This window comes from Bactrocera latifrons, unplaced genomic scaffold (genome assembly GCF_001853355.1).
Source record: "Bactrocera latifrons isolate USDA-ARS-PBARC rearing strain unplaced genomic scaffold, ASM185335v1 scaffold_63, whole genome shotgun sequence".
Classification (NCBI taxonomy): domain Eukaryota; kingdom Metazoa; phylum Arthropoda; class Insecta; order Diptera; family Tephritidae; genus Bactrocera; species Bactrocera latifrons.
The window spans coordinates 423,492-444,263 of record NW_017537301.1 but is presented as its reverse complement, the minus strand read 5'-3'; the positions used below and the strand labels follow the sequence as shown (position 1 = coordinate 444,263).

The 20,772-nt window shown below is 33.1% G+C and overlaps 8 protein-coding genes across 9 annotated transcripts; 5 read left to right on the top strand and 3 right to left on the bottom strand.

Annotated features, from left to right (window-relative positions):
- Window positions 1-1,483: 1,483 nt before the first annotated feature.
- Window positions 1,484-5,817, bottom strand: LOC108975299 (spastin). 2 transcript variants are annotated; one of them, XM_018943683.1, is made up of 6 exons: window positions 4,863-5,816; window positions 4,588-4,758; window positions 4,113-4,385; window positions 3,594-3,763; window positions 3,200-3,464; window positions 1,484-3,129 (listed from the first exon to the last, which is right to left on the bottom strand). In XM_018943683.1, exons 1-6 carry the CDS (start codon window positions 5,677-5,679, stop codon window positions 2,384-2,386), a joined length of 2,442 nt encoding a protein of 813 aa, XP_018799228.1. In that variant the 5' UTR covers window positions 5,680-5,816; the 3' UTR covers window positions 1,484-2,383. The 2 variants fall into 2 exon arrangements, with proteins under 2 accessions (XP_018799228.1, XP_018799229.1); XM_018943684.1 differs by lacking the exon at window positions 4,113-4,385 and having other exon boundaries at window positions 4,863-5,817.
- Window positions 5,818-6,182: 365 nt separating this feature from the next.
- Window positions 6,183-7,018, top strand: LOC108975280 (39S ribosomal protein L11, mitochondrial). The gene is made up of 3 exons (XM_018943645.1): window positions 6,183-6,394; window positions 6,459-6,743; window positions 6,817-7,018. The coding sequence occupies exons 1-3, from the start codon at window positions 6,260-6,262 to the stop codon at window positions 6,985-6,987; spliced, it is 591 nt and encodes a 196-aa protein (XP_018799190.1). The 5' UTR covers window positions 6,183-6,259; the 3' UTR covers window positions 6,988-7,018.
- Window positions 6,973-8,109, bottom strand: LOC108975277 (ribosomal RNA processing protein 36 homolog). The gene is made up of 3 exons (XM_018943643.1): window positions 7,832-8,109; window positions 7,233-7,776; window positions 6,973-7,172 (listed from the first exon to the last, which is right to left on the bottom strand). The coding sequence occupies exons 1-3, from the start codon at window positions 7,883-7,885 to the stop codon at window positions 7,042-7,044; spliced, it is 729 nt and encodes a 242-aa protein (XP_018799188.1). The 5' UTR covers window positions 7,886-8,109; the 3' UTR covers window positions 6,973-7,041.
- Window positions 8,110-8,355: 246 nt separating this feature from the next.
- LOC108975278 (protein SDE2 homolog) lies at window positions 8,356-9,364 on the top strand. Its single transcript, XM_018943644.1, has 2 exons — window positions 8,356-8,568; window positions 8,633-9,364. The coding sequence occupies exons 1-2, from the start codon at window positions 8,479-8,481 to the stop codon at window positions 9,266-9,268; spliced, it is 726 nt and encodes a 241-aa protein (XP_018799189.1). The 5' UTR covers window positions 8,356-8,478; the 3' UTR covers window positions 9,269-9,364.
- LOC108975276 (beclin-1-like protein) lies at window positions 9,351-10,949 on the bottom strand. Its single transcript, XM_018943642.1, has 3 exons — window positions 10,695-10,949; window positions 9,590-10,634; window positions 9,351-9,528 (listed from the first exon to the last, which is right to left on the bottom strand). The coding sequence occupies exons 1-3, from the start codon at window positions 10,807-10,809 to the stop codon at window positions 9,423-9,425; spliced, it is 1,266 nt and encodes a 421-aa protein (XP_018799187.1). The 5' UTR covers window positions 10,810-10,949; the 3' UTR covers window positions 9,351-9,422.
- A 368-nt stretch (window positions 10,950-11,317) lies between these two features.
- On the top strand, window positions 11,318-13,518 carry LOC108975275 (phosphatidylserine decarboxylase proenzyme, mitochondrial). Its single transcript, XM_018943641.1, has one exon. The coding sequence runs from the start codon at window positions 11,626-11,628 to the stop codon at window positions 12,943-12,945; it is 1,320 nt and encodes a 439-aa protein (XP_018799186.1). The 5' UTR covers window positions 11,318-11,625; the 3' UTR covers window positions 12,946-13,518.
- Window positions 13,519-15,463: 1,945 nt separating this feature from the next.
- LOC108975235 (heat shock protein 67B2) lies at window positions 15,464-16,238 on the top strand. The gene is made up of 2 exons (XM_018943585.1): window positions 15,464-15,639; window positions 15,708-16,238. Exons 1-2 carry the CDS (start codon window positions 15,594-15,596, stop codon window positions 16,211-16,213), a joined length of 552 nt encoding a protein of 183 aa, XP_018799130.1. The 5' UTR covers window positions 15,464-15,593; the 3' UTR covers window positions 16,214-16,238.
- Window positions 16,239-17,556: 1,318 nt separating this feature from the next.
- Window positions 17,557-20,622, top strand: LOC108975267 (4-coumarate--CoA ligase 1). Its single transcript, XM_018943628.1, has 6 exons — window positions 17,557-17,850; window positions 18,288-18,640; window positions 18,696-19,023; window positions 19,102-19,261; window positions 19,428-19,582; window positions 19,643-20,622. The coding sequence occupies exons 2-6, from the start codon at window positions 18,304-18,306 to the stop codon at window positions 20,289-20,291; spliced, it is 1,629 nt and encodes a 542-aa protein (XP_018799173.1). The 5' UTR covers window positions 17,557-17,850; window positions 18,288-18,303; the 3' UTR covers window positions 20,292-20,622.
- Window positions 20,623-20,772: the final 150 nt, after the last annotated feature.

The window sequence follows — 20,772 nt, the reverse complement described above, 5'->3', positions numbered from 1 at the left end:
AAAAAAAATTTTTTTTCAGGAAAACTTGTTGGATTGGAAGTTAGGTTATAATCAAATAACATTTCATAAATTTGTAAGTATTTCAAAAACTTCTAAAATCAGAAATAATTCGACACTGTACACTGTTTGGAGACGCACGAAATTTCACTGTTCGAGTAGAAAGAAAATTAACAGAAAGTTGTACAATAATCCATGACAAAAGTAAAGTAATACTTGTCAAATAAAAAAGTATCCATACAAAGACTGGATTTTAAGAGGTTAGGATGACGAAAAAAAGGCATTTTTCAAGATTTTTTTCTAAGCAAACTCTTTGATTTATTGATTYGAAACTTGACAGRTATATTATGACAACCTTAAACTATATTCACTTTTTTTGTTTAATTGCCAAAAATAATTATCGTTAACGTTGATATTGCCAATTTTGCAAAGGTCCGCAAAAAAGGCCTCCTGCGGTGAGCACGATATCTCTGGACTGAATCATCTAAAAAGCAAAAACCAAATAAATTTCATTAATATAATAAATAATATAGTGATTGATCGAAGGAATTAGCAAAAAAAATTTTTTTTGACAAAATGGCGGCTACTCAAGAGCAAAAGGTTCGATTTTCGACCAAAATTCGGGTCTTTAATTGTTAATAAAAATTAGAAATTTTCATCGGATGGGGAATTCGATTAATTACTAAAAAATATAGTTAAGAAGYTTGTGTAAAAATTTCAGACCGATCGGTTCAGCYGTTTCTGAGATATCTTKCTCACCGACTTTGAAAACACCGTTTCGAGAARAACGAGTTTAAAGTTTTGAAAGCAMTTTACATGTAGTTTATTTTTTTCACTAGTGTGTCTATAACTTCGAAAATATTCGTTGGATCGATTTGAAATTTTGTGTGTGTATACTCAGATATATACATACATATATATATAAAGAAAACGTAAATCGATTTTTTGAAAATCATAACTGTATATAACACCTTAATCGACCAGTTTAAATGGCAACTATAAGCTATAGGATTCCGATCCGAACAATGATGGTACGAATATCGGCGGTTAGGACAATGAGCGAATTCTTGGATAGAGAAATACCTATGCCAAATTTTAGATCGATATCTCAAAATCTCGAGGACTAATTTGCGTATATAATATACAAACAGTCGGACTCAGCTAGTCACGTTGATTACTTATATATGTATGTATTTTATAGGGTGGAATGGAAAACTTAATATACCCTGTTCAGGCTATAAAAATTTAAGCAACTCGGTATCACTATAAGTCACGGATATAGAGAATGAGATTTCTATGAGTTCTGAAATATTTTATTATATTAGTTATACATAACACTATTTCCCTTTAAAGAAACCTTTTTGGTATGAAGAAAACAATCAAAAAACACTCGGTAATCATGCGCAAATTATTTATAAMGCATAAATTGTTTATATAACAGTCAATAATTTAAAGATGAGCATTTCTTAAACAAAAAGACAAAAACTTGTTGCTTGCCAAATTTTATTATGTTTAATTCTTCTTATCTTATTTTACATTTACTTAAAACTAACGTGTAGCTTATCGAAGTAGCTTTTCATTTGAGATACAATTTTTTTTCAAATACTTCAATGGAAGTTATTTTTCAAAGCATAGCTAAGTGTTTGGAATGGCATACAAACAATATAAAAAAAACGTTATATTAAATACTAAATAATATTGACAGATAACACTAAACATAATACAATAAAACGTACATATATATACACATATATGAAGATATAAGCGATTTTTATGTGTTTTTAGCAAATAAAGAACGTTATAAATTATTTTTAATATTGTATTCGCTTATGCATGTGTACTGTTAACTTGGCAAAATTTATTGATGATTTGTTTATATTTATACAAGTTAATAAAATAAGACAGTTAATAATTCTTTTTGCTAACGTTTTGCACCTTTGAAACCTCATCACGTTCAAAATGAAAAATAGTGCTATTGAACATTGCTACATGAATAGCATTGCATTATATCGATTATATTCCATTAGCATCTTTTTCGCTTTATTTCTGAACAGCTCATAAATTTTTACAACTCAAGACAACGTACAAAACAAGAATATTATAGATTTTATATAGTTATTGAAGTTTTGAATTATTTGACATTAATTAAATTATGATTTTGTTTTTATAAAGGAATAGATTGATGAAAACAAAAAAGATATAATAAGAAAAGACCCTTGCATTCGCAAAAGCATTGTTATAAGGCTTTAAATCAAGCTGCGAAGAAAGCAGCTTAAATTTAATTTGTGTTTAGGTGAACTTCTTTAAGCATTTTAGTTCGCAAGTGAGAACGTTATATAGTATATTATGACACAAACTACACAACTTATTATTACTTTTTGAATACTTAAATTGTTATATCACCATACTCTTGTGACCATTTTTCATATGAGTTCAAACTCTGCGATGCTACCGAACGGCGAATTCGTTTCAATGAATTGTGGAAATCATTTTCAGTGATGGAGCGCATTGCACTGATATCTAAACATTTGACTTGCTCCATGTTAAGTTCACGTATGGGTTCAAGTGCGGCATCTTTGGCTAAAGCCGTTAGATCAGAACCTGAATAGCCCTCGGTAAGCTTTGCCAAGCGGCGTAAGGCTTCTGTGCCGAGTGGACTACCTTGTTTCTCAAGTAAACGACTCAACAATAGTTCACGCGTATCAATGTCCGGCAGCGAGACATATACACGCTTTGTAAAGCGCCGCAAAGCGGCTTCATCTAGCTCTTGCGGCCGATTTGTAGCGGCCAATACAACAATGCGATCACCTTCCGGATTTCCCGGCAGACCATCGAATTCAACTAAAAATTCTGTTTTGAGACGTCGTGAAGCTTCATGCTCATTGCTACTACGTTCTGATAACAATGAATCAACTTCATCTATAAATATAATAGATGGTTGCATTTCACGCGCCACAGCGAATAACGCACGCACCAATTTTTCGCCATCTCCAACATATTTACTTGTGAGAGAAGCCGCTGAAATATTTAAAAATGTCGCACTACATTCCGTTGCTACAGCCCGCGCCAATAGCGTTTTACCATTTCCTGGTGGCCCGAACAATAGCAAACCCTTAGCAGGTGCACGCAAACCTTCAAATGAGATGGAAACGAAGAGTATAGTTGCATGTTTATAAAAACTCAATTTCATTTCGTTATTTACCAGTGAAAAGTTCAGGACGCACCGAAGGCAAAATCACCATTTCCTGCAAAGCCTGTTTAGCTACTTCCTGACCGGCTATATCAGACCATTCTACTTTTGCTCCGCCCTCTACAATCTCATCCAAAATTATTTGCACCAATTTTTGTTCAACCCCTTTGACAGTTACGGCTGCTGCAGTGCCACTACCGCTGCTTTGATTACCATAATTGGAACTGGTATTGATAGGAGTCCGAGCTCGTTGCGGTGGCGTATTTCTTCCCGATGTCTAAAGGAAAGAAGTTATAGATTTATATTACATAGTTAGCATTTGTTAATTTCATTTCTATCTATCTTTTAAGAACTATATATTACATGTTTATACTGCAAAACGTCTGTATATGTGCAAATTACTTACAAATTGTCTGCGCACCGCGGGTGGTGTGGCAGCAGTTTTAACCGGTTGTCTTTGCACTGCCGTGCTACTTGCATTCTTCGAACCCAAGTTACGTGGTAACGTTTGAGATTTGTTAATTACCGCCAAATTTCCTGGACGTTTTGAGCTAACGGTCAATTTGCGGCCCGAAGCTACAARATAAAAGAGATAAAAATATTATTTACGAACCATAAATTAATATTTTAGTGCTTACAGACATAAAACATTAGTGATTACACAAATAATAAAGGCAAAAGGTAAATGATCAAATCAAAATTTTTAAAATAAAAAAAAAWTTTTGAAAAATAAGGACGAGCCGGCCATCTATAAAGCAGTAAAACAATTACTCTCCTATGTCCAAATCCTAATAGACAAAAAAAATCCGATAGTTCTAACTGTTAATTTTCTAGAAAATCTAGAATTAATTAAAAAATCAACATTTCTTAATTTTACTTCCAAATGATCATCAAAGTTACAACTTGCTCAATTCTTTCAACTTACCTGTCGAAGACACTTTACCTCCTGTTGTGGTAGAAGCACAGCTAATAGACTTATGACTATCCGTAGATGAATTTTTTGTAGTTCTTAATTTATTTTGAATATTATAGGAAGGCACTCTTGAATCAGTCTTCGTTAAAGACGTGCGTGAGGTTGCAGAACTTTTATATTCAGAACCATTTACTACCATTGGTGGCACAACTAATACATTATTTGTTTGTTCATCAGAATCACTAAGCTTTAGCGCATGCAATTTTAATTCTTCTTCTCGTAATTCTGTATAGGCCGCATATCAAATTTTAACACATAAAATGAATAAAACAAAAATAGAACGTGTGTAAATAAAAATAAAAAACAACTAKAACTCTTAATTGAATAACAACAAAAAGCAAAAGAAGATATTAAAAAAATATGTCGAAGTGCATGTATGTATTACATATATATAGTATATAAATATAAATATATTTGTACAAATTACCTAAAAAGTGTAAGCGATCTCGGGCCATTGAAAGATTTGTTTGCATTTTGTCATGTAGACGTTGTGCTCGCTCCCAAACATCACCACGACCACTCCAACAATCTACTGCAATTCCATCTTCCAATTCCTTTATTCCTTTCCTATACAGTTCGATGGCCAATTCTTTGTGACCTAGCAAAGGTAAATACTTTCTAGTGAAGTCATTGCCACAAATTGAATAATTATCAATACACTCTACTTCAATATAAATATAAACAGATAGCTACGTCATTTACCTTCGTTTTCTTCATCAATTTTTAGTGCTTTTGAAATGTACTCAAACGCCCTACGGTGGTGGTGTTTTTGCTTAGCCAASAGAGGATCACCAGGTCCCGGAGAACTAGATAGGTTTCCTCTTCCCGACATATCTAACTGTTGTGCGGAACGATAACGCTGTTGGCCACTGATTGTAGAATTATTTCCAACACCAATTCCAGTTCCTGCAGCTAGTGGATAGGTAGCCAAAGATGAATTACGCGAATGATATTGTACGATTTGATTTTTGTCGCTTTCGCTTATTAAAGAGTTTTCGTTTCGCGAGTTTTGAAATGATTTATTAGAACCAACAACAATTTCAATGTTACACTCTCGTTTGTGAGGCCGATAGATCACTTTTGTGCTAGCCCCGTATACATATCGAAAAATGCAAAACAATTGATAAATCAACGAACGCAATATATTGAAGAGGAAAATTATGGGAAATGAAACGATATAAAGATTTTGCTTGTGCACTGAACTGATCGATGGGGCGCCGTCAGTAGGGGTTCTGTCATATTCTACGTCTGTCTCCTCGTCGGTATGAGAAGAGGTATTATTGTTAGATTGTGGTTGTGAGCGCCGACTAGATGACGATGCTGGCTTTGAGTCGTCGGCTAATGCAACACTGCAGGTACTAGAAGATTTACGGTGTGTACGCGCGCCACTGTTTATATTGTTGCAGCTGGCGCTGTTCTGACGGATAGGAGATTTAGTGCTACTGCTACTATTACTTGCACTACCACTTGCATTGCCCGAGGATGACGAAGAAGTCGATTGCGTTTTGTTACGCACCATTGAAATGTTTATACTTTTTGCGCGTCTACCGCACAGTTTGTATCAATCCAATGTATGTTTATCTTTTTAATACTTATCTATTTACTTTTGAAGCAATAAATTCACAATTTTGCATAATAAGAATTTTCTATTATATTTTCTTTTGTATTTATTTAGAAATTCTGTTTTAGGACCGTGCCGCAGTTTTCTTTTTTCAATATATATTGAACAAAATTGGTTTCATTTGTATCATCCCTTGTTGCAATGACAGTTTTGCTCTTTTTAGGAAGTGTTGCATTCCGCTTAAAGTTTTACAGTCAAACCTCATATAGAAATTACTGTAACATATTGTTATTCCTCATATAAAATTAAAGCAAAACTTTCAAAAGATAAATAAAAAAAATAACAAACTTATGAATAGAAAATCTTCTTATTGGCTTCTTTTTATCCAAAAGTGTATTTATAAAAATATGTGTTTTGGTTAGAGTTTGTTGTATTTACTGAATACACCCCTGTTCATCTAATCAGCTGATGGTCAGTTCCCTTTCGTTGTTCACTTTTTGCATAACAAAAACCCATTTGAAAAAGTTATTTATTAAAAATGTCGAAAGCCGCAGGTAAACTTAAAATTTTAAAGAAAACAGCAGATAAAATTACACATACAACTAAATTGAAAACTAACATACCTGCTGGTATGGCAGCTGCTGGCCCCCCGCTGGGTCCAATGCTTGGTCAGGTTGGTACTGATATATGAAACATTATATTCCGTTGTCATATTTATACTCACATATAATACACAGCGTGCCATCAATATTGCTGCATTCTGCAAAGACTTTAACACACGGACAGCAGAAATAAAAGAAGGCATTCCACTCCCATGTCGTATTTCAGTTAACAGCGATCGCAGCTACAACTTGGTTATACACTCTCCACCTGCTACCTTTTTGCTGAAACAGGCTGCAGGCATTCCTCGCGGTGCTATGCAACCAGGCCGGGAAATCGCCGGTATGATTACTTTGAAGCATTTATACGAAATTGCCRCAATTAAAATACAAGACCCACCTAACACCTTGTTAACAATGCAGGTGAGGCCAACAAAGTATAATTACAGCATAATATTTAATTTAACTAAATGTGATTTTGATATATTTTTTTTAGCAAATGTGTGAAATGCTTGTAGGCATTGCACGCACCTGCGGAATAAAAATTGTAAGAGAACTGAATCCAGAAGAATATGCTAAATTCTTAGAAGATCGGCAAACTATTGTTGCAGAACAAAAACGTGAATTACAAGAAAAACGTGAAGCAAAGATGTTGAGGACAGGTTAAATTTTTGTTTACGTTTAATAAATACTTTCTATATGAAAAAAATTAAAAATAATGCTATGCAATTCCAAGTTGTTTTCGATCCTTGGCAGCATTTTTCTTCCGACGTTTTTCTAAATGCTTGTTTAGTTTACCCGATTCCTTAAGTTTCTCGAACTGGGTGACCAATTCTTTAGCACGTCGCTCCTCTGAAAAGGCAATTTAAATAGCGATTTTTAATGAACTATTTCTGTAATCGACCTACTCACTTTTTGTTTTATAATGCGGCTTAAGTCCTTTCTGAATGGCGTCTTTAATCTCTAATTTTTCACGTTTCAGCTCCTGTTGTTTTATGTGCCATTTTCTTTCTTCAACGTTTTTATTAACTAGCTTTTGTATCTCTGTTTGCAGACTCTTACGATCATCGCTGTTAGTCGTTTCACGTAATTGTTTGCGTAGTTTTAAAATATCTTTTTGGCGAATTCTCGAAAGAAATTTATAGTTTTCTTTGAAATGTTTTACATTAAAGTCTCCACAATTTTCGTCAAATCGGGGATCACGCATTTTCTCGTCGGTTTTATTTTGTTTCATCTGTTCGATAGATACAAATGGCACCTGCCTTTTAGCAGTCAATTCTCGTGGACGGTTTTTATTTAATCGCTTAAATGATTTAAGTTTGTTGCTGCTTGACTTCTCAGCTTTGTCATTATCTACTCCCAAAACTGCTTCATTGTATAATTTTGCACCCAACTCCTCTTTTAATTTCATAATTTCTTCAAAGCTCATTTTACTAAGGTCATCTCGAATTGAGTCCTTTATAAAAATATAAAAAAATTATAAATGATTATTAATAAAAAATTCATCCTACCCTTTGCTCTTCAGACTTTACTGAGTCCTCACTGTCTGAAGATGATGACAACATTTAAGTATATTTAACTGTATTAAATGTTATAAGGTAACAATTTTAACCCTCAAATGTTTTATTTTATTATGCGCAAAAATTAGTTTTTCACTAGAAGTTATAAATCACATTTGAGTTTTGACCCACAGAATTGTTGCAGCTGTCAAAATAAATACTATATCACGATATTTTCTCCTTATTGATATTTAAATAATCGATTAATTTATGAAATCCGAGTTTGAACAGGTAACAGCTGAAAACTTTTCTTTGAAATAATTTACATTCAATATATAAAATCTTTGATATAAGTACTTGTAAAATATTAGCAAAAGTATTACTGTTATATAAATCGGCATTACATATACGATAAAACAGTGCAAAAAGTGTTGTAAATAATGTTGGGAAGTTCAGGTGGTTGTGCAAACTTTTGCCTTATTTATTTAACAACACTGTCACAGACAGTTCCAAACTTATCGATAACTATTTTTATTGCTATGAATCGAAACACATTTCTGTATTTTGTTGACGTAAAAGTAAATAAATATACTTTATAATTCACGGGTCATTAAATTAGCAGCAGTAGAGAACACCATAATAACATAAGCTAAGAAAATATGGCGTTTATATATTTAGACAAACAACTTCTACTCAAAACAAATGTGGAAAAGTGCTTAGAAATCAAACAATTGATTTCACAAAAATTTGTAAGTTTTACTTTCTTTAATATATAGAAAACGTTTAAAACACCTATGTATATCTGTTGCGCAGGGCTTGTCATTAAATGAGTTATATCTCGAAAAAGATGGACGCCGACTCTCAGCTGATGACAATATTTCTGGTGTGGCACAATGTCGGGTACGGGTTTTAGGTGGCAAAGGTGGATTTGGTTCTATGCTTCGTGCCATTGGTGCACAAATAGAAAAGACAACAAACAGGGAAGCGTGTCGAGATCTTAGCGGGCGCCGTTTACGTGACATCAATGAAGAAAAGCGCCTTAAAGCCGTTTTGGAGAAAATGGGAGACTTAGAACGAGAATCTCAGGAACGAAAAAAACGGAAAATTGAAAAACTACTGTCACTTCCTAAGCATGATTTTAAAGATGAAGAGTATGAAGACGCTAGAGCGAAATTAGAGGATAAAGTAAACAGCGCGGTAGAGGAGGGACTTAAGAAGAGTGAAGATAAACCAGAAACTAGTAAAGAATCGCTGAAACGTAAGCACACAAAATCAAACGTAGCAGATCCCAAAAGGAAAAAAAATGCTCTATGGATTGATGACCATATTTTAAACTCAGATGAAAGTAGCAGTGAAAATTCTTCTGATGTATCTACTTTAGAGGAAATAATAGCCTTTAAAGAATTTGATGAAAAATCGAACAAGATCCAACAAAATCCAGGAAAATAATAGGAAGTTAGCTAATTTTGGTATTGCCTATTTCGTCTAACTCGTTGTTACTTAGTACCATTTTGAATAAAATATATATATGTACAGGGAATATAATACTTCAATTATATATTTGAATTATAATTATAGTTTAATACGAGGAAACAATTAGAAATTAGTCATTTGCAAATTGAGACGAGACCCATGCCAAACCCCATTTTAAGTTTGTCAACATAAATTTCAAAGCCTTGGTCCACTGTTCCTCCGAGTTAAATTGTATTCTGGAAATAATCATATTTAATCATATCCTGAAAAAAAAATAATAACCTATGAGAAACTTACTTAATTGAATAAGAATTTCCCGTGGACGGATCTATGATTTTTCCTTTCTCCATTTTGTACGGCAAAAGAAATTCAGTGTCACGTTTTTCTACTTCCTGCCTAAATTGTGTTAAACAATCTAGAAAAGCTACCATGGCAGCGTCGAATTTTGTATCCCAAAAGAACTTGAATCCTCCGGTTCCATACAAAGGCAGTTCACGGTTTTCTCCAATCACTTCAACGTATGAATGATTTCCAAAAGGTACAATTCGATAACGTTCAAATGTTAGTCCTATTTTTCTTGCAAGAGCACATAAAAGCAAAGCTGTTTGTCCCCAGGCAGCATTTATTTCAGACCAATCCACAGAGGCAGAAGGTAATCGGCCAAGTCTAAAATTGTTTATAGTACCAAAATGGCCAGCATGCCATATATGGAAGGTGATATTAAAAATATTTGCATCCTTCAATTTTTCAAGTTGTYGCTCTGCATAACTTATTTGGCACTCGAGGCTTCGTTTCTCATCCTCTGTGAGCATTAGTTCTCGACGATGCTTTGTATATTCACGCCAGTATATTGCCTCTTGTTGTTGAAGTTTGATCTTTTCTTCTTCCTCTCTTTTAACTTCTTCATTCAAAGTTTGCTCCTCAAGTTTTAGTTTTTCTAACTCTGCCAACATTCGGGACTCGTTGCCTTTCAGTTCATTCAATTCGCGTTCTAACTCTGCGATGTTTGGACATTCTTGTTGCTGTTCCAGATTTTCCAAGTAGTTTTTATAATCACGCCATTCTTGCTCTGCTATTTTAAGTTCCTGATCCATTATTTCTAACATGGAGTCAGCACAATCTCTACATAATGGGTGATCAATTTCCGAATTCGAAGAGAGGCAATCAAATAATTCGGCTTTTAGTTTAAAAGAAGCACTCATTTTCTTTTCGCGACCATCCGAAACAAGCATGAAACCAGTGCCATTTATTGAATCCGACAATCGGAATGGGGGTACAAAATGATCGAAAACATTAACGTCATGAGAGTCTAGCACATTTTCATTACCAGAATAAATAGGTACTATAAAATATAAATGATTTTATAATAAAATTGATAAATAAGAAAATTAGTTACGCTTACATTTAAGTTCTGCCATGGAGTGCACATCTATGTTATCCAGGCTTTCCTCCAAACAGATCGGTTGCATACAACTTTGGCACGCAAAAGAAACGGCTACTTTATCCCCCTCACTCATTTTTATATTTTACTAATAAAGCTGTAAATAATTACGTACTCAATGAACTTTACCTACATTGCCTTTTTTACGATTATGCATTCTTTGTATACGCAGTGATGGAACTAGTTTGGTAAATATATAAATTAATGTGCGATACTTTGTAATCGAAACTAAATTATGGATGTGACCGTTGGCAACTGAGTTTTGTGCACACATGCATATATACATTTAAAAATTAATATTAATAAAACTGATACATATTAAAAGCACTATTTTTTATATTATTCGCCGTCAAACATTTTTCTTACATTATTTATCTATATTTTTATATATATTATTTTTCTTATTTACATATTTTGTGAAGTATGCTTAAGTTCGATATTCAGTTTTATAGCCTGCAACCCAACAATCGGTTATATCTTAGCCCTCGCTCGGTTAACTGACCTGTTAATTTCCTCATAGCGCTACCAGGCATTTCTATTATTGACACAAAAAACGCATACGCTCACGCGTGTTATGTAGTTCCGGCTTAAGGCTAAAACAAATAATAAATTTGATTACTGCAGACGGTGTTTCAGAATTTGCTGATTCCCATGTTTCATTTGAAATTGACAGTGGTGACGGATTGAGTTTATTGAGTCCGAGAAATCAGCTGATTTTAATCGGCAATAGTGTATCAAAAGATTATACATCAAAAGTAAAATATTCAGGAAATTAATTCACTAAGTCTTTTAAAGGAATAGTTGTTTAAACAATAAACGATTATTCGGATTGGTAATCGTAAACAGTTATTATTTAGTTATTCGGGCACGGTCAAATTAGTCGTACAACAGAATGGTATCATATTTTGTACCGCGTGGGCGCTTCCTTATTAAAGCAGGCAGTTTGAGACAAGCAGCTCATTTGAAGCAAGTTCAACAACAACAGGAACAAGGAAAATGGCCCATGTTGCGTCATTTTCGCCAAACTTTTTCAACAAAGTTAGCTAAGGATAAAATAACTAACGACTCGAAACAAGCGAGTATAAAACCAATTGTTCGTTGCAACAGCAACTTGGGAAAGGCCGGCCATAAAACAGAAAATGAATTCAATAAACAAGATCTTGTGAGTCGTAGTGTTTGGACAAAATGGACCGGCTTTCTTTTACGTTGGACACCTGTTGGCATTTGTCTTTTTGGGGTTATAGAGTGGCAGCTACACAAGCAAAAACATGAAAAGGAAAACTTGCCACGTACTGCTTCGTCTCTCCAATCAAAAGTATACTGCTCCTTACCACTCCGAATAATTAGTCGATGCTGGGGCTGGTTAGCTGCGTGCTACGTACCTGTTTATTTGCGGCCATATATTTACGGTTGGTACTCAAATATGTTCGGTGTTAATTTGGATGAAGCGTTATATCCTGATTACAAATACTATAATAGCCTCGCGGAATTCTTTACTCGTCCACTACGAGAAGGTGTGCGTCCAATTGATCCCAACGCTGCCCTTATATCTCCTGCAGATGGACGAGTTTTGCACTTCGGAACTGCGCAAAACAAGTTAATAGAGGAAGTGAAAGGTATCAAGTATAGTGTATCGTCATTCTTAGGACCAGTAACATGGCACAAACGGTTAACTGGTGAATTTACGGAAGAATTGAAGGAGAATAACGATGGTACAACTGAACTTTTTCAATGCGTAATTTACTTGGCACCTGGTGATTATCATCGCTTCCATTCACCAGCTGATTGGAAACCAAAGTTAAGACGTCATTTTGTCGGCGAATTGTTATCAGTTAATCCACGCGTAGTTACTTGGCTTCCCGATCTGTTTTGTCTAAATGAAAGAGCTGTGTATTTGGGCAATTGGAAACACGGTTTCTTTAGTTATGCAGCAGTGGGTGCAACAAATGTTGGTTCGGTACAAATATATATGGATGAGAATTTGAAAACAAATCGTTGGATGGGTTTAAAATTTGGAGAACATAGAGATCGTCATATTTACGATGAAATTGAATTAACGGATAATAAAAAGTTCGGACGAGGTGAACTGCTGGGACAATTCAATATGGGAAGCACCATTGTGCTACTGTTTGAAGCACCTAAGAACTTTAAATTTAATATAAACATTGGTCAAAAAGTACAAGTCGGCGAATCTCTAGGTATCTTAGAGTAAGTCAATAAAGCAGCCACAATCAGTGGACTTTGGCTGATGAACTTCTTGAAAAGAAGTAAAAATTTGCACACGATCTCTATATAATCGTGATGACAATGGAAATGTTTGAGATGATGATATATGTGCCAGTAACTGAATGTGATCCGCATGCACGCGTTAAAGCGTTGTCAGAGTTAATATTTGTTTGTATAGTGTATTTTTTGTCATATTCGTTCGCTACTAAAGGAACCTGCTAAGTTAAGCTTGAAGCTTAATATTCATTGTAAACATTTTATAAGCAAGTTATGTAACATATTATAGTACAAAGCTTGTAAGCGGTTTCTTGTTTCTCTATGGAACAGAAATAGATATGATGAAAGTTTAAAATTTTTGTTTACAATTATTCAAAACTAATTTAGTTGCTCGTTTATTTAACCTATGTTTGTAAAATGTATTATAAATAATTCTTTATCATTTATGTTTGGATATTATCTGTCATCTGAAACCACTCAAACGTTTGGGGTAAAAAATGTATTTTATGATCAGATATTGTAATATTTTAAAGAAGCTAATAAAAATACATTATAAACAATATATTAAATTATTTTACAGATTCATTAGAAATGTTTAATAGTTTTTTGAAATAAATAACCAAATGGGATTTCCATGGTCGGAACTGGTAAACAAATCAATAATAATGTCGTTTTTTGAAAAGTGGTGAAAGAATTAAACAACTTTTTATGCTAAGAGACGTATGTTGTACATATTTAACTTGAACATCCGATTGAGAAGTCAAATCCGCTTATGGAAATATTTGTACTGATAAGAAATCCAAAGCGGAACTAAGAATATATGAAGTATATTAAACATCTAATAACAAAAAACGTTTGTACGATCATAGGCACATAAATTCTRGCAAATAAATATGTATCAATCAGCATTCCAAATGACCAATAGCATACCAGCCACTAAGATTTTATTTCTAAGAGCAATTACATAGTGTGCTAATTTCAATAACATTTTTTGTCATTTACCCATTTCATTTTGTATTCTATTAACGAAAAAACAATTGCGAGTAAGTACATACATATGTGTGTACATTCCACCACTAGTTGTTCTCAAATCAGAGTCATCTAAGGGCAACGAATCAAACGAAAGTATTAACATTTAAAAAAAAAAACAGATAATTTTATAAATGTGTATATGTTTTACGATTGCTGATAACGAGCCCACAACTACGTAGATTTATACTTAAATTTTCACGGTCTATTATCAGGAAATGATTTTCTGTAAATTTCAATTGACATATTTGCAATATAAAGTCAACTATTGGTGCCGGAGAACAGTTTTTTTGATTTGGACAATTTTTGGCCATAATTGCTGTCTGATTTGTAAAATCGAATGAAAAGAATCAGATGGAATTTAAAATTTTGTTATATAGGAAGTAGGCGGGGTTGGATATGTGATTTATTTAAAAGTGAGCTCTTATAAAGTCCTCTCATACCACCTCCAGAGTAAAATTTTATGTCTATGGCGCATTTTACCAGTGCCATTATAAGAGTGAGCGGTTAATGGCGTTTGTGGGCGTGGCAGTGGTCTGATTATGCCCATTTACGAACTTCGCATTACTTGTTTGGTGGACGAAACTATTATACTCTTTAACAAACTTTTTGCAAGAGTATATAAAATGGTTTGGGTCCGTCCAGATTATATTACATTTGCCACGAAATTTGTAAAGAAGCGTCGGAGACCCTATAAAATATACATATGTACATATCTATATAAATGATCAGCGTGACGAACTGAGATGATTTTTCCATATCAATCTATGTGTATACAAGTGAACTAGGCTCTGTTTTTGACATACCGCCTTTAAAATTTGCATACGTCTTTCTCTCCTCAAGTAACTCATTATAGCAAACCAAGGTTACAATCTTTCTTATATCTGACATACAACCTGATTTAAATGTAATATATTATACATATTTATGTTTTTGCAGTTTCATAAAACGTTCTCAAAAAACGAATTATAAATAATTTTTGGAAGCTATAACAATAAATATTGTATTTCATTATATTATAGTAAGCTCCATCTGCTTTCAAATTGGATGATTCTATAAAATTTGATGTATTGGGTCATATGCAACAGGACCCTTATTTGCGTACGCCTTTGTCCATTATCYTATGAATACGTATGTTGCTCCAAATAGCTTCTAAAGAAGTCATACGATATCACCTTTCATAATCTCGATGATCTTAAAAAATACAGTACGACCGGAATAACTAGTAAAAAAAATTCCTTCCTCCGAATCACCAACACTATTTTTATTATAGTTAAATTAAACAATTTATGAATAAGAAAAATATTAAAATTATATTTTAAAATATGTTTAAAATGGTTATCAACTGGTAACGATGAAGATTTTTAAACTCGATTACACTCGACGAAAAGTCGATCCATGATACAATTCCTACGATTTCGATAAATTTTGATATTTATTTTTTTACGCTTTATATAACGTCTCTGTTTTTATAGTGGCGTAAATAAACTACAGAACCATTTGGCGCAAGTAACTAATGTCATTTCAATAGCATCTTACCAGCTGCAACATTTAGTCGTTTTATTTATATAATTAGTTATTTTTGTCCATTGGACCTATATAACAAAAATGATAATTAAAGTTATTGGAATCTCTACAACTTTGGGAATGCGGAGTAACTAAAATTGTTTTTGGTTTTCTGAGCTGATGTTTAAATATGTTAATAAACACTTTATTTTGCAGATTTGGCTATACGTAATTTGGCAAGGATATCTAGTAACTTATACCACCTTAATATAACGCAGCGAGAAGTTCTTCAATGTTCTATCAAAACTTACCCGGTGTCCAAAAATTTTCAGATCATAAATTTTAGCACGGAAAACTCACACCGAAAACCAATACCGTCTGTACAATATAATGATATCAAGGAGTTACCGAATCATCCTGAAAAATTATTAATAGATGTGCGAGAGTTACAAGAACTAGAAGAAACAGGAAAGATTCCAACAAGTATAAATATTCCGTTAGACTCCGTGGTGCAGGTACTGGCCGAAGACGTTAGACCTCAAATGTTCCTGTCTAAATATGGTCGCCGAAAGCCAACTTTTGATGATGAAATAATTTTTACATGTAGGAGTGGAAAACGTGCCTTAAAAGCTGCAGAAATTGCAAATGCAATGGGATTTAAAACTGTAAAATTTTATGAAGGATCATGGGAGGATTGGGTCAAAAATGAAGAAAAAAATTAAAATTACAAGATTCTTTTAACGAATTGCCAGGCGCTTCTAAATGACCCAACATTTTTTTTCTACATAGCCAGAATGAACCGGTCTGGGTCTGCCGCTTCCGTTGCTATGCTGTAAAAATTTCAATAGACTACTTTTGTTTAATACAATTTTTTTCCTAAATTATACCATATTATCTGTTAAATATTTCAACAAAACATTCTACTTATGTATATTTATTGATAAATAATGTTTGAAATGCTTGACTATGGATTTAGATAAAGACTCTTTAACTGCTGAATACAGTTTGTGTAACAGATGGAGTGCAAGCTTATGATATTGGTATATATAAGAATTTTGCATTTAAATGAACAATCTTTGCATTTACCTCTAAAAACTATTATAAACTATKCACATTTTTATTATGAAATAAATAACATTGCTTTGCTTTCAAATAAGAAAAAATATAGACTTTAATTTTTAGTCGAATAAATTACTGAAATTTTGGTACATTCAAAGCAAGTTGGTATCATAGATCTACACATTTATCTAAATGCCGAATAATTTACTTTAAGACTGATCAAATTTATTTTATATTTCCCTTGCTTTGTCATTCATTAACTTAATAATAATTTTTATGTTAATATTTTAACATGAACTAATGATTACTGTTGATGGCTTTTATACAAAAATTTCCCTTTATGAAAATACTAAGCATAAAATAAGTGCGAAATAGATGCCAATATGTTTACATAGAAATATCATTTAGCGCAAACTTATTAAAATTAACATATTGCCCAAAAAATACATACGAATATATGAATGTACGATATATATATAAATCTGGTATTGCAGAATAACAAGCACAGATTTGAGGTAAACAACTTATTAGCAATAATAGAAACCTACATCAACAACATACGTTTGGTCTTATTTGTTTTGTTTTATTTTGTTTCAAAGATGTTAATGAATAGCAAAAACAATTAAAAATAGTACAAGCAAAATGGCTATCATCAGTTTAATGAGATTTAAAAGTTAATTTTTTCTGTTTGTTTCTAATTACAATTTTAGAGAAATTCCAATAATAATTAAATAAGATATTAATACTCTAGCACAGTTTACTGTCCTGCAAATGGTTATTAATAAGAAAAAAAAATAAACTTAGTTAAATTGGCATCACCAAATGTTTCCGTAGGTTCCCTTAATATATAGAGCATTATAACTTTATAACCCATTCACATTGTCTGCATTTGAACTAACAATCTATCGCTTAGTAGTCAGTAGCCTATGCACCAGCCCGGTGCCTAATGATTGAAAGTATCGACTATAAATGCAACCATGGGCTCATCGTTATTGACTCTTCTTATCAAACTTCAGAAGAAAATTTTTAAGTAGTAAACACTTCATGTGCCTGCTTACTTGTACAATATTGAGCATTGTAGATGACTAGCGTAAAAGTAAATAAAGGGGAATTGAAACYTTTTAGTCAGTTGAAGCAAAGGTAGTGGCCGTGTCAGTTGAAATTCATTTTAGTAGTAATTAACAAAGGGATGACCCAATAATATACGTATTTTGGGTATACATATACATCTGGCCGGTTCAACAATATAGTCCTGTCTGATAAGAAAAATATTTGGTTTAGCAAATTTTAAAAAACAAGAGTGAGTACATATACATATTTTTAACCTACTTACATTTATATTCACCTGCGAAATAAGCCGACCTTTGATGCGTTCAGTGGAAATTTTATATTAATTATACATGTACATATGTATATACATATATGTATTTAATATAAAAAAAAGCTTACAAAACCTAAAGGTTAACTGAATATTGTCGATAAATAATTAAATTATTTGTTTCTCAATCGAGATAAGATAGTTACTATCACAAAATCTGTTTATTAACAATCTGCAGCCTAAGTTCGCTTTGGTCCAAAGTGCGTGAGTGTTTTTATTTTTTCTGAAACTATGCACTCATTCATGTGCATATACTTTAGAAATATATTTTAGAATGATTATATTATTCGTTATACATATATATAGTACATATCAGGGTATGTATTTAAATAACGGCTAAAATGTTTATTTACGTCAAGTTTGTAGTATACCATCATGACTACCTTGCTTCCTGGAAATATCGTCTATGCCGGACCTATTACTTGCACTGAAACTCATGCATACAATTCTCTAGGACATTATATTCTGGAGAAATATAAGAGTTATGGTACCCAAACAGTAATGATTGACGCAGTAACCGGACAAGAGTATACTGCTAAATATATGCATGATTCCGTTGTGCGCATGGCTCATGTATTACAGCATTTAGGTATCAAAGCAGGAGATGTTGTAGGATTGTCCAGCGAGAATAATGTACGTTTCGCTATTACAATGTACGCTGCATTTGCCATAAACGCTACGGTGGCTCCCCTAAACATAACTTATTCTGAACGTAAGTAAATCTTATTTTTAAAATTATTTCAAAATATATCAAATCTTTGGTGCAGGTGAAGTTCATCACGCAATTAACTTGTCTAAGCCGAAAGTGATATTCGCTTCCAAGCTCACAGTAAATGTTATTGAAAAAGTGGCAAAAAATAATAGTTTCGTGAAATCAATTGTTGTACTTGACCCTTGTAGTTCAAATGACAAAATTTTGAATTTTGACGAGCTTATGAAGAGTAAAAAAATTGCATCAAAAGACTACTTCGATACGGCGCCAGCGAATAAAAAAGATGATGTCGCACTGATCATTTGCTCCTCTGGCACCACCGGCTTGCCGAAAGGCGTGCAACTAACACAATACAACATTCTTTTTACACTGGATTCGAACCTGTTAGTTAAAAGAAATTTTAATTTTTTCTCATAAAAGACTGTTTGCGACCTAGATATTATTTTTGAATATTTTAATAGTGAACCAACATCAATTCCAATGGGCGAGATTACATTACTCACAGTTATACCTTGGTTTCACGCATTTGGCTGTATAACATTAATTACAACAACAGTTTTAGGAACCACCTTAGTGTATTTACCTAAATTTGAGGAAAATCTTTTCTTGGGAGCCATTCAGGTGAATAACGACTAGCTGGATTTTAGTTAATGTATGATATAGTAATTACAATAGAAAATGTTGTCTTCAAGAGATTGATATGATTTGAAAATTCGATTTTCCTTAAGCTATTTTATTTTTACCTCACTTTATATTAACTCACAATTTTTTTGTATTTACATTCTAGAAATATCGCGTTTTGATGGCATTTATGGTGCCGCCATTAATGGTATTCTTGGCTAAACATCCACTTGTGGATAAATATGATTTGTCATCACTTATGGTTTTGCTTTGCGGTGCAGCACCACTAAGCAAGGACACTCAGGATTTGATTACAGAGAGGTATGTGTCAAATAAGAAATTTGCGTTAAAAAAAACTACATATTTTTGTATGCATTTTAGGATTGGCGTGCCCATTATTCGTCAAGGTTATGGTTTAAGTGAGTCGACGCTTAGCCTGTTGGTACAAAATGATGAGGCGTGCAAGCCAGGAAGTGTCGGCAGCATAAAATTGGGTATTTACGGTAAAGTTATTGACACGGAAACTGGTAGAGCTCTTGGTCCTAATCAACGAGGCGAATTGTGCTTCAAAGGCGATTGTATTATGAAAGGTTACATAGGGGATACCAAATCTACGCAATCTATGATAATTGACGGTTGGCTGCATACCGGTGATATTGGTTATTTTGATGACGATTTCGAATTTTTCATAGTGGATCGTATTAAGGAACTCATTAAATATAAAGGTTTCCAAGTGCCTCCAGCAGAAATTGAAGCTCTATTGTTGACAAATAAAAAAATTAATGATGCAGCAGTCATTGGAAAGCCGGACGAAGAGTCTGGAGAATTACCGTTGGCATTTGTTGTTAAACAACCAAATGTTGAGCTAAGCGAAGAAGAAGTTATTAAATTTGTAGCAGAGCACGCATCGCCAGCGAAACGTTTGCGTGGTGGTGTGATTTTCGTCAACAACATTCCAAAAAACCTAAGTGGTAAAATTTTACGTCGCGAGTTAAGAGAATTACTGAAAAATCGTCGATCAAAATTATAAATTTTCTGCTTTGTTTATGGATATATGTACGCAGAAATACAACAACTTGCATTTAATTAATTTATAAGATTTATGGTATGGGGAAGCAGCCTTTTTGAAAGGGAAACAAATATTTTCATTCGTTTATTGGTTATGGGGTGAAGTTTAATTGTAAAATTCTGTACTAAAAACGAATAGTTATGCAAAAAATTTAATATTCCTTAAAAAWATAACAGGACAAAAGAAACCACAAATGTGTATTTACTGGCAACTATGGCAAATAAATTGAGAATATTTTCAATTATTTATTAKAAATATATACATGTGTACATATACATACGTATAAGACGTGCTTGAATATGGTTTCACTTCTTGATTTAATCAGAGCTGTACGAAATTTTAATGAAGTCAATTTTACGCTAACAGGTTCATTAACACCGTAAATCATGAGGAAACATAGCATTATAGCCCTAGACATTATTAAATTTGACAACAAAGTTTT

Bases quoted from the DNA above. Each gene is read 5' to 3' on its own strand.
- LOC108975277 (XM_018943643.1), bottom strand. From the start codon at position 7,885: ATGTTGTCATCATCTTCAGACAGTGAGGACTCAGTAAAGTCTGAAGAG. The intron at 7,777-7,831 runs GTAGGATGAATT...ATTTTTATAAAG, and splicing joins TAAAGTCTGAAGAGCAAAGG to GACTCAATTCGAGATGACCT. The intron at 7,173-7,232 runs GTGAGTAGGTCG...TTGCCTTTTCAG, and splicing joins GCCGCATTATAAAACAAAAA to AGGAGCGACGTGCTAAAGAA.
- LOC108975278 (XM_018943644.1), top strand. From the start codon at position 8,479: ATGGCGTTTATATATTTAGACAAACAACTTCTACTCAAAACAAATGTG. The intron at 8,569-8,632 runs GTAAGTTTTACT...TCTGTTGCGCAG, and splicing joins AATTGATTTCACAAAAATTT to GGCTTGTCATTAAATGAGTT.
- LOC108975275 (XM_018943641.1), top strand. From the start codon at position 11,626: ATGGTATCATATTTTGTACCGCGTGGGCGCTTCCTTATTAAAGCAGGC.
- LOC108975235 (XM_018943585.1), top strand. From the start codon at position 15,594: ATGATAATTAAAGTTATTGGAATCTCTACAACTTTGGGAATGCGGA. The intron at 15,640-15,707 runs GTAACTAAAATT...TTTATTTTGCAG, and splicing joins TACAACTTTGGGAATGCGGA to ATTTGGCTATACGTAATTTG.
- LOC108975267 (XM_018943628.1), top strand. From the start codon at position 18,304: ATGACTACCTTGCTTCCTGGAAATATCGTCTATGCCGGACCTATTACT. The intron at 18,641-18,695 runs GTAAGTAAATCT...TCTTTGGTGCAG, and splicing joins AAACATAACTTATTCTGAAC to GTGAAGTTCATCACGCAATT. The intron at 19,262-19,427 runs GTGAATAACGAC...TTTACATTCTAG, and splicing joins TTTTCTTGGGAGCCATTCAG to AAATATCGCGTTTTGATGGC.